Here is a 13,849-nt window from a genome sequence, read left to right on the forward strand (position 1 = left end):
GACCCCCTTCGGCTGAATAAATCCATTTTTCGGGGTCCCTTTTTGTGGTCCCTAGGCTTACGGTACAGGATGTGACTTGCCAGCAATGCATTTTATTGACCCTTGGACACATCCCTATATGATGAGACCATTAAAAAGTGTGACCCTTTTCAGCTGAATAAATCTTCTGGGCCCCCGGTCTATATTGTTGCGAGAGATATTTGTGCAATCAAGAGGAAATTTTGCAGATTTTCTTTTACCCCTGCTCGAGTTGGTCAAACAATCCAGGCCTGATCCAGGCCAGCCACAGCCGCTGGTCGCTCAAACCATTCCCGTTGCCGTTGCCGTTTCCGTCCTTCCCCTCTCTCCCCGAACTGACGCCCCTCTGCACCGAGGCAGACGCCTTCCTCTGGAATCCCTTCTTGAAGACCTTGTAGAGGTCCTGGAGTGGGGAGGAGACCACGCCCAGTGCTGCCAGGAGGCAGGTGGCCGAGTTGTGGATGCTGAGGGGGGCAGAGTCGGAGGGGAAGTGGGGTGAGCCGGAGAGGAGGGAGGGCGGGGACAGGAGTTGGAGAGGGGTTCCGCTGGCCGACCAGAGATGGGTGAGTGTTGAGAGCAGGATAGAGGTGATGTCAGATCTGGGACATACAGAGCAAATGATGTGAAAATTAAGCCAAACCTGGGAGAAGAAGATACACATTGTTCACACAAAAATACACACACAACCACACAGTCACGCACAACAGACATTGTCGTTGATGACTTGACTTTCCTATAATAGATAAGTTCCTAAAGGTAGAATTTAGTTCAGATGCTTTGAAAAGTACAATGGACATTCTTACTTCAACTCAATTTCCATAATCTGCAAAAACAAAAAAATATTGAAACTAGAAAAGCACTCTGAGAGCGCAGACGTCCGCCAAACAGCTACTTTCCACCGAAGATCTTGCTCTTCCAAAAGAGATTTTTCTCTTCTCCACCACTGGGGAAAAGCTCTTTGGGCTCTTCCATAGAGATCAGTGGTTTCCACCCATAGGTATACATGCTGAAAATCGCCTGATTTCCCAATAGAGAAGTCTTTGTTACATCATAAACCCTCAGCTGCGCGGTGCGCCTCGCCCTAGCAGAAACTAGAGCACACACTTTAGTGAGCGTTTGAAAACCTCAAAAATGTGCAGCTTGAACTCCCAAGTTCATTGACCCTACCTGTCAAAATATAAAAAATCCTTCATAAATTCCAAAAAAAAATCATGGATCACTAAAAAAAAAAATAATTATTCATTCCTTGGAATGTGTCATTCTCAACCTTTCCTGTAAGTTTCATCCAAATCCATTAACTACTTTTTTGAGTTATTTTGCACACGGACAAATAAACAAACAAACAAACAAACAAGGAAAAGTAGAAATTACGCAGTGCGTAATATATGTCCCCGCCGGAAGTAGCATTTTGTAGCAAAATGTGCAATATAGGTAAAAAATCAAGGTCAAAGGTCAAAGAAGTCAAAGGTCAAAATTCTGTGTAAAAGTTTTGAAGCCCTCACCTAGTGCCATCACATAAAGCAAACGGAATCGAAATCGGGTTAGAAATGGCGAAGGAGAAGCATTTTATAGCCCATGTACAATACAGGTCAAAAATCAAGGTCAAAGGTCAAAGAAGGCAAAGGTCAAAATTCTGTGTAAAGTTTTGAAGCCCTCACCTAGTGCCATCACATAAAGCACACGGAATCGAAATCGGGTTAAAAATGGCGGAGTAGCATTTTGTAGCCAATGTACAATAGGGCCTACAGGTCAAAAATCAAGGTCAAAGGTCAAAGAAGGCAAAGGTCAAAATTCTGTGTAGAAGTTTTAAAGCCCTCACCTAGTGCCATCACATAAAGCAAACGGAATCGAAATCGGGTTAGAAATGGCGAAGGAGTAGCATTTTGTAGCAAAATGTACAATATAGGTCAAAAATCAAGGTCAAAGGTCAAAGAAGGCAAAGGTCAAAATTCTGTGTAGAAGTTTTGAAGCCCTCACCTAGTGCCATCACATAAAGCAAACGGAATCGAAATCGGGTTAGAAATGGCGAAGGAGTAGCATTTTGTAGCAAAATGTACAATATAGGTCAAAAATCAAGGTCAAAGGTCAAAGAAGGCAAAGGTCAAAATTCTGTGTAGAAGTTTTGAAGCCCTCACCTAGTGCCATCACATAAAGCAAACGGAATCGAAATCGGGTTAGAAATGGCGAAGGAGTAGCATTTTGTAGCAAAATGTACAATATAGGTCAAAAATCAAGGTCAAAGGTCAAAGAAGTCAAAGGTCAAAATTCTGTGTAGAAGTTTTGAAGCCCTCACCTAGTGCCATCATATAAAGCAAACGGAATCGAAATCGGGTTAGAAATGGCGAAGGAGTAGCATTTTGTAGCAAAATGTACAATATAGGTCAAAGGTCAAGGTCAAAGGTCACGACTGAAATTCTGTGTACAAGTTTCAAAGCTCCCATGTAGTGCTATCATATAAAGCAAACAGAATCAAAATTGGCTCATAAATGACAGAGAAGTAGCAAATTGAAGATTTTGATCACACACGGACGCACACACGGACACACGGACACACGGACGGACACACGGACGGACACACGGACGGACGGACGGACACACACACGTACGGAGCCCGTTTCATAGTCCCCTGCTCGAACTCGTTCGGCGGGGACAATGAACAAACCAACAGTAACGAAAACATAACCTCCTCCCTTGGCGGAGGTAATAAAAGAAAGGTACAAAATTTTGATACTTGACATAAAATCAATCAAGTTAAAATAGAGCAAAAATGGAAATTTCTAGTAAAATTCTAGTAAAAATTTCTAGTGAAATATATGTTCCATTATATCATTCAAGCTACAATTGTGATAGCATCAAGAGACATTCCATAAACTCACTGTGATGCAACTCTGTGATTGCTAATGGCCCTGATGGGGATACTTAGAAATCAGCTCCATCATAAAATAAGAATTGACAGAGATGATCTTATTTGTTGTAATTTCAATACCTCCTCCTACAATTTTGAAGCCCATAAGAACCGCAAAATCATTCCTTTCACAAGTTTTCCAGGTCACCTTAGTTCTGAGGTCCTGTCATTCTTGATACCCAGATCAAATGAATGTTGCTATGGGAACAAGAGCTGTATTCTTGCTGGAAGACCTCTTTCATAAAGCTCATGTCTTCATGTCTCCAAAGAGGAAGATGCATTCCTACATGCGCATTTTCTTTCTCAAAGTTGCTACACTCACCTGAACTGCTGTGTTCTCTTGTAGGAAGGCTGGGCTCGGCTGTAGCGGTATGACAGCTGGGTGAGAGACTCGCTGAAGATGGTGGCAAACACATCCTGGGCAACCGCCGGAGGCGTGAAGGAGAACATCTCGTATCTAAGGCGCTCCAGATACAGGTGCCACATCTGGACAGAATAGGAGCAGCGCTCATCCTGGCCAAGGAAAACAAAACAAAGAAGGGAAATACCCATGAGACATAGAGAAGCTTTGTGAATTCCACTGATACAGGTTATATGCCTTTGTCGGATGAACTTTGGGTGATTTTAAAAACTTTGTGTTTTCCCTCTGTTTGACGGTAATGACCTGAGGCTACTTTCACAGCTACAAGGAATATAATTTAGTGTGACACCTTTCCAGTAAAACTTCTCTAACATAATCACAGTAAAACACAGCCATGTACAAAAAAGAAAAAAAGATTTATAACTGTGACAACTTGTGCCAAGCTAGCAGTGCTATCGTACACATCTTTTTATCAAGTTGTGATATTAAAGTGTGTTGATCCTTAATGATGTTGCACATTAGACCTTTTACGTACCTCAAAGAATGGTCGCTGGTCAGCCCAGTGATGGCTCTCCGCATCGTGCAGTATCACTGTGGAGATGACGGTGATGTGACTGGCAATGACCTGCTGCCTGATGATGGTCTGCAGCTGACCAACCTGCTTCTCAATGCCAGCCAGTGAGCGCCTGTAAAGAGCGGCACAGAGTAATAACCTCCATAGCCTTAAACTCTTTAAGTGCAATGTATGACACATTTTGTCAATCTATCTTAACACAGAGCATTTTACCTCTATAACCCTAAACCCTTTGAGTGTCAATCTAACATAGTCACAAACAGAACAGCGATGCCACTTTATCTTGGTGGATGGTTCAAGAAGCAACGAGAGGACTTTGAATACCAATGTAGTTAAGCACAATCCTTCCATTATAAAAAGCTCTAAAAAGAATCTAGAAACTTCTTTTCCTACCTTGATGTGGTTTGAACACATGATATTTCAAGGCATGTTCCCTTTTAGTGTCCCCTTTGTTTTGACAAATTCCAAAAGAAGGGCAAAATATTATTTCAACCTGTTGAGCACAAGCTGAGTTTGCTGTAGCACACATTTCCCACAGGCACCTGCCAAAGTATACTCAGAATTAGTTTTCAACGGGTTAAGCAAAGGTCCTCAGCAAGAGTAACTATAACACTGAAAATGCTACCCTGGCTATTTTAGAACTAAAACCGCATCTTTTGAAACTATTTCCAACTCCCTCACTTGGCATCCTCCTCCCGAAGCAGTCTCCCATAGCGAGCTAGCTCTTCCAGGACCCAGGCGGTGGAGGACAGGAGGACACACAGGTCCTTGTTGGCTCCCTGCTCCTCGCTGGCCTGGCTGTAAGACTCAAGGAGCTGTGGGGGTTACAGGAGGGACACACAAGTCATAAGGTATGACATCATTCACCAGGGGGGTGTTTCACAAAGCCGTTCTTAAACTTAAGAAGGACTTAAGTGCGACTGGTGATCAGTTCTTGTGCTGCCGAATTATTGAGATTCTGATAAGCAATTAGTAATGTAACAAAAGTAGTCCAGCTTCTGTGTTAAATACTGGACATTTGTGCAAACAAAACCCCTTGGTAATAAAACTGTTATGAAAACATCAGACTCTCTTTTTTTTCCATAGAGAAATCAATATTGATATATTACAAAGACAACAGCGCAAGTTAGTCAGCATAATGCATCTAAAAGAACCACAATAAACAAGATAAGACATATAACACTTTCAACAAATATAAACAACAACATTTTTTTAAAAATGCCTAGTTGGACAAGTCCAGCAGATATTTGGTATGAATGAAGCAAGTAACAAAACATCTATTTCTTTCCCCAAGACAGCACAAGTAAAACTTTCTGAGCAACTCTGGCAATTCTAAGCAATTGATAGAAATTTGTAATCGTAAAATGACTAGGATCCAAGAAAAACATTTTCTGTTGCTATGGCAAATTGGCAGATGCTTAATTGGAAGTTACTATTGTAGTTAAAGTTTATACTACAGTGTCTATGTAGCAAAAAGGGTGGTATAGGGTGACAACTTTGATCCCCAGAACAGACTAACTCCCAGACGAAGGGACAAGTTTTATTGCAATTTCCATCATGGTAAACCAATTAGTTTGTAGAGTTCAACTCTCATTATCCCCTTCACCTCAGCTCATCAGAATCTGTGTCATCCATCGGAGTTACACTAATTTGCATCACCCCTACCCAAACTCATGCCATTCTTTTGCCTCCATGGATCAGACGTTTGCAAATCATGAGAGCTTGTGAAAGAGGGTGGCAATAGCACATTAATCTTCCTACCTTGGTCAGATGCTGAGCGATTTCTTGCATGGAGGAAACCATCACGTCCACCACAGCGGCCCGGATGGGGAGTAGCACCTTATCCGTTACCGTGGTCACCAAGGGCAGCACCGAGTTGACGAACTTGCACGCCAGTGCTACACTCTGTCGGACAAAAATCACGGAATGAAAGCAGGCAGTAACAATTATGAGGTCTTGCAAGTGAAGAGAAGTACTTAGCAGAAAGGTCATCTTGTCAAAAGTTCTGATCTAAATATTTCTATTATGCTGATAATGCAATCTCTAGATCATTGTGAAATCCACCAAATTGTGTCGCTGCATTAGAAAAAGGATGCACACTAAGATGTGAATGAATATGTATATACAAATACATACACATATACATAAAGATATGAATATAGATATATATGTCTCCCTCTCAGAAGGCATAAATGAAAATATTGTCTGAGGTGTATATCATGCAGAGTTTTATATGATATATCACTTTTGTAGCAGATAGGTATACCTGGTATTTCCTCCATCCAAAGATTATTAACCTCTCTATCTTTACTATCTTTAATATCAAAACATATTATGAATACTTTTATGCTATATGGTATATTCATGGAGAATGTGAAACTTTCACTCCAATGAGATATTCTATTTATAATATATTTGATTTATGGTACACAGAAATTGTAAAATAATGATCTTACCTGGCATGTGAAGTAAGGCTGAGTTGGATTTCCTTCATATACTGGATATTCAAAATGTAGAAATAGGAAATATTGACAGAAATATATCAAATTTCAAACATTTTTTTTCTTGGCATTATTTTAAGCAACACTCAGTATCTAACCTATGGCCTCATGAAAACTGAAAACTGCCTCACCATTTTCACTAACCACCGGCCAATACGTTATTTTGGAGCCATACTCAATTAGCTTTTTACAGTATGTACATTGCTAGAAACGAATAGCTATGATGTGATTTGTTTTTGTACACTAATTGTAAAAAGGTCAATTAGAAACAAAGTTTCTATGTCTTATCATAGACCAATAAAGATGAATCTGAATCTGATATGAGCCTGATTTCACGTCAATATGGGCTTCATGAATATGATACCACTGTTCTACATCCAGTTTGTGATTCATATTCAAAGGGAAAATAATCAAACAATCAAAATATCATACATTCTTTGCACTGAAGTGGGCACTTGTTCCAGGCAACTTACATTCAATTTTAAGCAAAAGCTTCATGAAATGATTCTGAGTAGTAAAATTGTGAAATTCCTACTAAGAAAAATTCTTCGGACATTACAATACATGCAAAAGCACTTTACAAGTGAAATATCTCTCCTTAAATTTGCTATTGTACCATGTGTGTCTAATTGAGAGAATTTAAATGAAGATATTGTTCTTGGTTTGTCATTAGTGGCACTGTAACAAAACAAAAAAACAATGACAGAAGAGTGAAATTGCTGACATTTCATCCATCTGTTGATTTCATTTGGAAGTTTTGTTTAGAATGATTCTCCTGCAAAAATAACCTTTCAGATTTATCAAAAGCAGAGGCTGACCGGGAAACTCACCGCACTCCACAATGTTGACCTTCTTCTCCGTCTTCATCCTCTCCATCTCACGGGAGCATTCCTCCTTCAGACCATCCTCCGCCAGCTTGGTGATGCTGCGGATGACCAGGGAGGTGAAGTTCTCCAGGAGGCTGGACCAGTCCCAGCAGTTCTTCTGTAGCCATCACAAACATCATCAGGGATCATAACTGTTAATATTTTCATATCATCAATATCATCATCATTGCTATTATCATCATCACCATTATCATTACCATCATCATTATCATCATCATCATCATCATCATCATTAGCATTATCATCAGATGCAGCTACAGCAGCATTGTCATAGATGATATCGATACCTTTATTCTCATAATGATAATTTGAGAATATAAGGGAAAGATATCATGATTACCCTTTAGGTCTTTTTGAGAGACAAAAAGATAAGTAGTGTAAAACATGAACAAATTGCTGCTTTTGTGATATTCATTTACATGAAAGTCTTCAAGAGGAATTGAAACTAAATGTAAAGCATTTCTATTTTAGGTGAGTTTCTAGCCCTAGAATGTTTACACACAAAGCTAGAAAACCCCTACTTAGGGGTCATGTTAGACGAACACCTGGACTGGACTGCTCAAACAGAATCTGTTATCAAAAAGGTGAATAAGGACATTTACTTACTTAAGAGGATTAAGGCTTTCATAAATCAAAAGGTTGCAGTGGTGTTTTATAAGTCCTTAATTCAGTCTAAATATGATTATTGTGATATTGTCTGGGGGACTATGGGGATAGAACTAAAGAACAGACTTCAAAAGCAACAAAATCGTGCCCTTCGAACAGTTATGGGAGTAAACTGGAAATTTCCCTCCGAATCTATATATCGTGAACTGAAAATTGATAAACTTAAAATTCGGAGGAAAAAGCGAACTTTTTATACAATGTATAAAATCGCATATGAAATGTTACCTTATGTTATTTGTAAACTTTTTCAATTTAAGAATAATGAGCACAGCCTTAGACACCAAATGAACAATTTTCAATTACCAAAAGTCCGTACTGAATTAAAAAAAAAGAAGTTTGTTGTTCAGTGGGGTAAGACTTTGGAATAGTTTAACGAATGAGATAAAAGGGCTTGGTTGGAATAATTTCAGGAGACAGGTGAATGATTGCATAACGTTAAATATTTGAGTTTAATAAACACCGGAGATTAGTATAAATAAGTGGGCGGGGGGATCAGTCTGCAATTAGCTGATTACATTTGTGTACCTTACTATGGTAATTATCTTAAATTTTGTATAATTTATGATAATTTATTCTGTATATATTTGTAGGTCTTAAGTTTTGTACTTTTGTTATAATGATTTGTTTTGTTTTGTTTTGTTTTGACTTGTTTCTTTACTTATTTTCAGCTATGTAACTTTTGTATTGGACAATTCATTGTGTATCATGTATTTTTAATTCACGGACTGGCTGAAAAACAGCCTCCGGCTGAGCCCGGTACCGTGACAAAATAAAAATAAATGAATGAAAAATAAATGAAAAACAAATAATCTGAATAGTGTATTCCAGTGGAATCTGGATTTCAAAACAATTATCTACAAGACTATTGCTTTAATCTCCAGCAAAGCGCTGAATTTCAGACACTCTGATAAATGGCAGGCACTCCTTTTAATGAAGTGCCTAAAAGGAAAATATAGATTTACAGTACCTCCATTTCAAGCATAGCCTTACCTGCTGAGTAGGTGTGTCCAGGGTGAGGCTGGACTTGTGCTTGCTATAGTCAGACCCCACCATGCCAGGCATCACACCAAATGGGGGCGGGATGGCCTCAGGGAGAACGCCCCTCCCTGTGTAGTCCGAAGGCATTCGGATCTCCCGGGCGGAGCCACCATCTCGATTGTGCTTCAGGACTCCTGTGAGGAACAATGAAAGAAAACAAATCACCGATGATGACGGAGAAATTTAGCCTTCAAAATACACTAATGGTACAATGAATTTGTTAGATAATTTCCCTATTAAAATCAGGTAATGATTGCAAGGGATCATTTCTAACAAGCCTCTTGTATGCTTTTCATGATCCCATCATTTAAGACATGGTATGATAAATGCAAGTTTGAATGTATAATTGCTGTTGTTAGTATGACTTGAAAGGGAAATAAATGAATGGTGAAATAATGATGCCATGCAGATATGCTTCATCTAGCCAATGCCTGCAAACGCAAACTGCAAGTTGTGTATGGGACTTCGACACCAAGAAAGACACAGCTGAGATTGAATCAGTCTCATGTTTTTTGGGTTTTTTTGCAAACTATATGTCATGAATGACTTAAGAGAAAGTGGTGTCTCAACCATGCTACAGGAACTGAAACAGGAATCTTGTGAGCACTACAGAGCCTCAACCAATGGCTACATGATGTATTGCATTACCAACCACCCCATAGACAATTCAGATGACCACTTCATTCTCCCTAATACACCAACTGTCATCCCCAAAGCAAGAACCACAATGCAGAGGGGGGTGCTCTTCAAAGACATCAGCCATCACTGCCATCAGCTCACCATCACCCAATATCTCCAAATCACCTCTACACAGTTGTAGGGGAGCACCAAATCATGCCAAAGAATATCTAACTGTATATAAATCTTTTAATTTCATGTACATGAAATACAAGCATTATGCTGTACACCAAAATGCCTAATAGCATACAATAGAGAGATAATGATACCTGACACATTGTCTGACAATGGACTTGGATAAGCTAGATTTAATACATAGCTCATTTCACCACTGAAAATTCAGTGCCTATGACAGGCACGTAATAAGATATTCATAATCATTGCATCGTTTTTCACAACTACAGCCATAATCCAGAACACACAGAGAAAGTGTCGAGGTGGTCTATTGATCAAAATTTGGAACCTTCACAATAATCAATCATACCTCGTATATGCTCTCTCCCATGAGAAGTGGACTTGAACAGCGCCCCCACATCCTTGGTGGCATGCTGCGCCAGCTGGGAAAGATGTTGACTGAGGTTGTGCAGCGCGGTCGCTATGGCGATGAAATCCTGTAGATCCTCTGGGGTCATGAGAATTTTGTCTGCATGGAAAATGTGGGAGCGAAAAGTAAACAGTGAGCTATCTGTTATCGATAAAAGTAAGTATACAAGGAACAGCTTTGAGAAGATTGCAGATATTTGATATGGGAGACTCCAGGGGAGCAATGTTTAAGCTTCAAATCTAAAACTTGATTTCTAGGTATGTTGAGATTTCAGAACCTATTAATGCTTTTGCCCATATTCATGCATCATCACCAGTGAAATGTCAGGCCAACCATAAAGTATGACCTTTGCCCTGATAGTAAGAGATTGTCCTTGGTAAAATAAGTTGATTTGTCCAAAAACAAAACACAAAATTCCACACATGGACGACATATTATTTGCACACACTTGACTATCACAAAGGAGCTCAAACTTCATACATACTTCATCATCAGAGACACATTTTTATATCAGTTTAGTTTGCAAAAGTTTGTTTTGATACAAATTGTAGTGGGGACTGATATGCACAATCAATGTACATTGCAGCACGATTCATCAACCATGAAAATAGTGACTGTTTCCAACAAAAAGCATCTTGGTTGTGTCATTCATTCGGTCAGTCAACAGCATAGACGAACCTGACAAACTAAATCTTAAATGCGTCTTCATTCTGCCAGTTGTTCAACTGTAGTAGCTTTGAGTGCATGTCTTTTCATGGCAGGTCAGATGTGGAGCTAGGCATGCTCATGGGGCATGTCTGGCAATACATATACTGGGTTGAATAAAGTCCATGACTGGTAAAGTAGCTTGAATTTTCTTCACAAAGCAAGATGAACCTTACAAAAATTTTCCATTTTGTACAAAATATTGTGTAATTAAGTTTGTTCTGTTCAAGCGATGTCTCATTCCATTTAAGTGGTAAAATTAATGTGCTATTGAAATGCAGTTACACAGTGCTATTCCTGTTTACCTAACTCATAATCAAATGATCGCAACTATATATCTTTGTCAACATTGAGGATCTGCCACAAAGAATGTGTCCAAGCTACAGCATTGCTAGAATTCAGTGACAACTGACTGCCTAGAAGTGTGTCACAAAACACACTGTTCCAGCGGCAGCAATGGACCTGACCATCATCATCTCGCTTACCTCCTTCCGACGATTTCTTCTTGCCCTGTTCCCTGCCCACGAGGTCATCATCTCCTTTCAGCCAATCGCTGGCCCCGATGCTCTTGGTCGCACTCCCGTTGGAGGAGGCTCCACCCCCTGGCCCCGCCCGGCTCTTATCCTTCCGGGTCAGGTTTACCCAGGCCTCCTCCACACGGCCCTGCAGGTCGTCCTTGAGCCGTGAGAGGTAGATCTCGTGGGCAGCCTCCAGGAAACTCACCTGAAGAGAGAAACCAGTAACTAGGATTATAATGATGGACAGAAGAATACTCTTTACAAATGATACAAGACTTTCATGCAATGCTAAAAATACTTTTCAATATATATTGCATGATTTACAAACTCAGATGTTGATTGTTAATTTCTTCTCTCTCAGACTTATTTTTAGTCTAGCCAAAGTGAACACATAACTTTGCAGAATATATTGTGTAATGACAAAGCATTAAAGACCCTGCATGCCCATCTGTACCCTAACTCTAAATCCTAGCTATTCCAACATAATAGGCACCTACCATCCCTCCAATTGCCCTTCCTTCCCTACACCAATCCAACACACACAAACACACACACACACACACACACACACCAGCTATTCAATCACCATGGCGATGAGAGAACTAACCTCGCCCTCAAAGACGTCGGCCACATGAAGGGCACATTCCTCCTCCAGCATGGCGTGGAAGTGCGGAGCAAGGGTGCCGAGGGTCTCCGCCAGGGATCTCAGGGTGGCCCTTGGGCGGGGTTCATCCATCTCCATGGCCGCACCACCCAGACGGTCCTTGAGGAACACGCCCACCTGTACAACAGGAAGGAGAAACTCATTTTGAAGCTCCCTGTGGAACTTTTGGGTGACATATATAGTAAATGACATCCCTTTGTAGCATATTTCTTCTTTCTTTCAGTTATAGTGCATGCCTTCAAAGACACCAAATTCCCTAGTGCAACTTTTATGTGCGAGTCATATCACTCATGTAGGTTATTTGTTGGGTTCCTTTTCTCTTTGTTATCACTGCATTCTGTCAGACATTTCATAGTTGCTTGCAGAACATCCTTAGCTGTCATGTTTGTATCTGTTTATCCTCTGAAGGCAAAGACCGCACACGCTATTACTGAACTAGAAATGTCGCTACGGCGACTGATGCCTCCGCCATAATGCATGATTCTCCCAATAGGTGTATAGTACAATGTCTTGACAATGTGTGATGACAGTTTCACATAACTGGCAAAATATCGAAATAACAGGTTTGTCAGAAATATCTTGAATGTTCACTTTCCACGAACTGGGTTTGCTATAATTGTCTATTAAAGAGTGCAGGTACACATATTTGGGGAATTGAAAATTTTTACTTGACTTCTGACCGACCTTATTATAAGTTTATGCATTGAGTTTAATTTTCAAGGTATGAAAAAAGAGTGTAATTACAGTACAAAATATTTTTTTTTTCATTTAAACCTGACCTTTGACCCTTAACCTTTGACCTTTGACCTTCTGGCTAGACATTTCCAAGGAATCTCCATCAAGTAATACATGTACATATATCAAACACTTTTAAAACTAATAATGCAATCATTGCATATACTAGTATACATGTATGAGGAAAATACAGCAGTAACATTTTGAGGAGTTGACCTTGACCTTTGAACCCCTGACTATTGACCCATGACCCCTAAATTCCCTAGATAATCCCTGCCAGTCAGTACATGCATATGTACCATATTCCATGAAGATACATTGAACCATTTGGGAGAAAAGTGAAATTGAAACATTTTCACCTAACCTTTGACCTTTTGACCTCTGACCTTATGACATGAAACTCTCTCTGGAGAATCCTTACGCAGTAGTACATGTCTACACTAAGTTTCAAGAAAATAACTGCTAGCATTGCATAGATATGGGGGAAATAGCAACATTTTTAGCATTTGACCTTGACCTTTTGACCTTTGACCTCTTGTCAATGTCACTAGAATCTACTCAACTAATTGTCCCATCATACATCATCCCTGGACCAAGTTTGGTGAAAGCTGCTTTATCCAGTTTTGAGTTATCACATAAACAGATAAATTTTAGGATTTGACCTTGATCTTTGACCTTTGACCTCTGTCCGATTTCACTGAAAAACTATTCAAGTAATTGTCCCATCATACATCATCCTCCAACAAAGTTTGGTGAAATTTGCTCCATACAGTCTTGAGTTATCGCGTAAACGGATACAATTTCATGATTTGACCTTGACCTTTGACCTTTGACCTTTAGCCGATTTCACCCAAAATCTTATCAAATCGTTGCCCCATCATACTTCATACTTGGACCAAGTTTGGTAAAATTCCAGTAAATATTACTCAAGTTATCGCGTAAACGAAAGCGGACGGACGTACGTACGGACGTACGTACGGACGGACGTACGTACGGACGTACGTACGGACGGACGGACAACCCGAAAACATAATGCCTCCGGCACCACTTCGTGG

General features: G+C 40.0%; 1 protein-coding gene across 1 annotated transcript in view; it reads right to left on the bottom strand.

Annotated features, from left to right (window-relative positions):
• LOC140230736 (uncharacterized protein KIAA0825-like) overlaps positions 1-13,849 on the bottom strand; it is a 61,250-nt gene that overhangs the window by 16,644 nt on the left and 30,757 nt on the right. Inside the window, exons 6-16 of the mRNA XM_072310873.1 lie at positions 12,003-12,176; positions 11,363-11,600; positions 10,113-10,271; positions 8,903-9,084; positions 7,178-7,343; positions 6,315-6,346; positions 5,620-5,763; positions 4,540-4,673; positions 3,820-3,970; positions 3,246-3,436; positions 240-617 (exon numbers count right to left, since the gene is read on the bottom strand). Of these exons, the coding sequence (XP_072166974.1) occupies positions 240-617; positions 3,246-3,436; positions 3,820-3,970; positions 4,540-4,673; positions 5,620-5,763; positions 6,315-6,346; positions 7,178-7,343; positions 8,903-9,084; positions 10,113-10,271; positions 11,363-11,600; positions 12,003-12,176 (1,949 nt within the window). The remainder of the gene's footprint in view (positions 1-239; positions 618-3,245; positions 3,437-3,819; positions 3,971-4,539; positions 4,674-5,619; positions 5,764-6,314; positions 6,347-7,177; positions 7,344-8,902; positions 9,085-10,112; positions 10,272-11,362; positions 11,601-12,002; positions 12,177-13,849) is intronic.

The sequence above is a fragment of the Diadema setosum genome, chromosome 7 (assembly GCF_964275005.1).
Source record: "Diadema setosum chromosome 7, eeDiaSeto1, whole genome shotgun sequence".
Classification (NCBI taxonomy): Eukaryota; Metazoa; Echinodermata; class Echinoidea; order Diadematoida; family Diadematidae; genus Diadema; species Diadema setosum.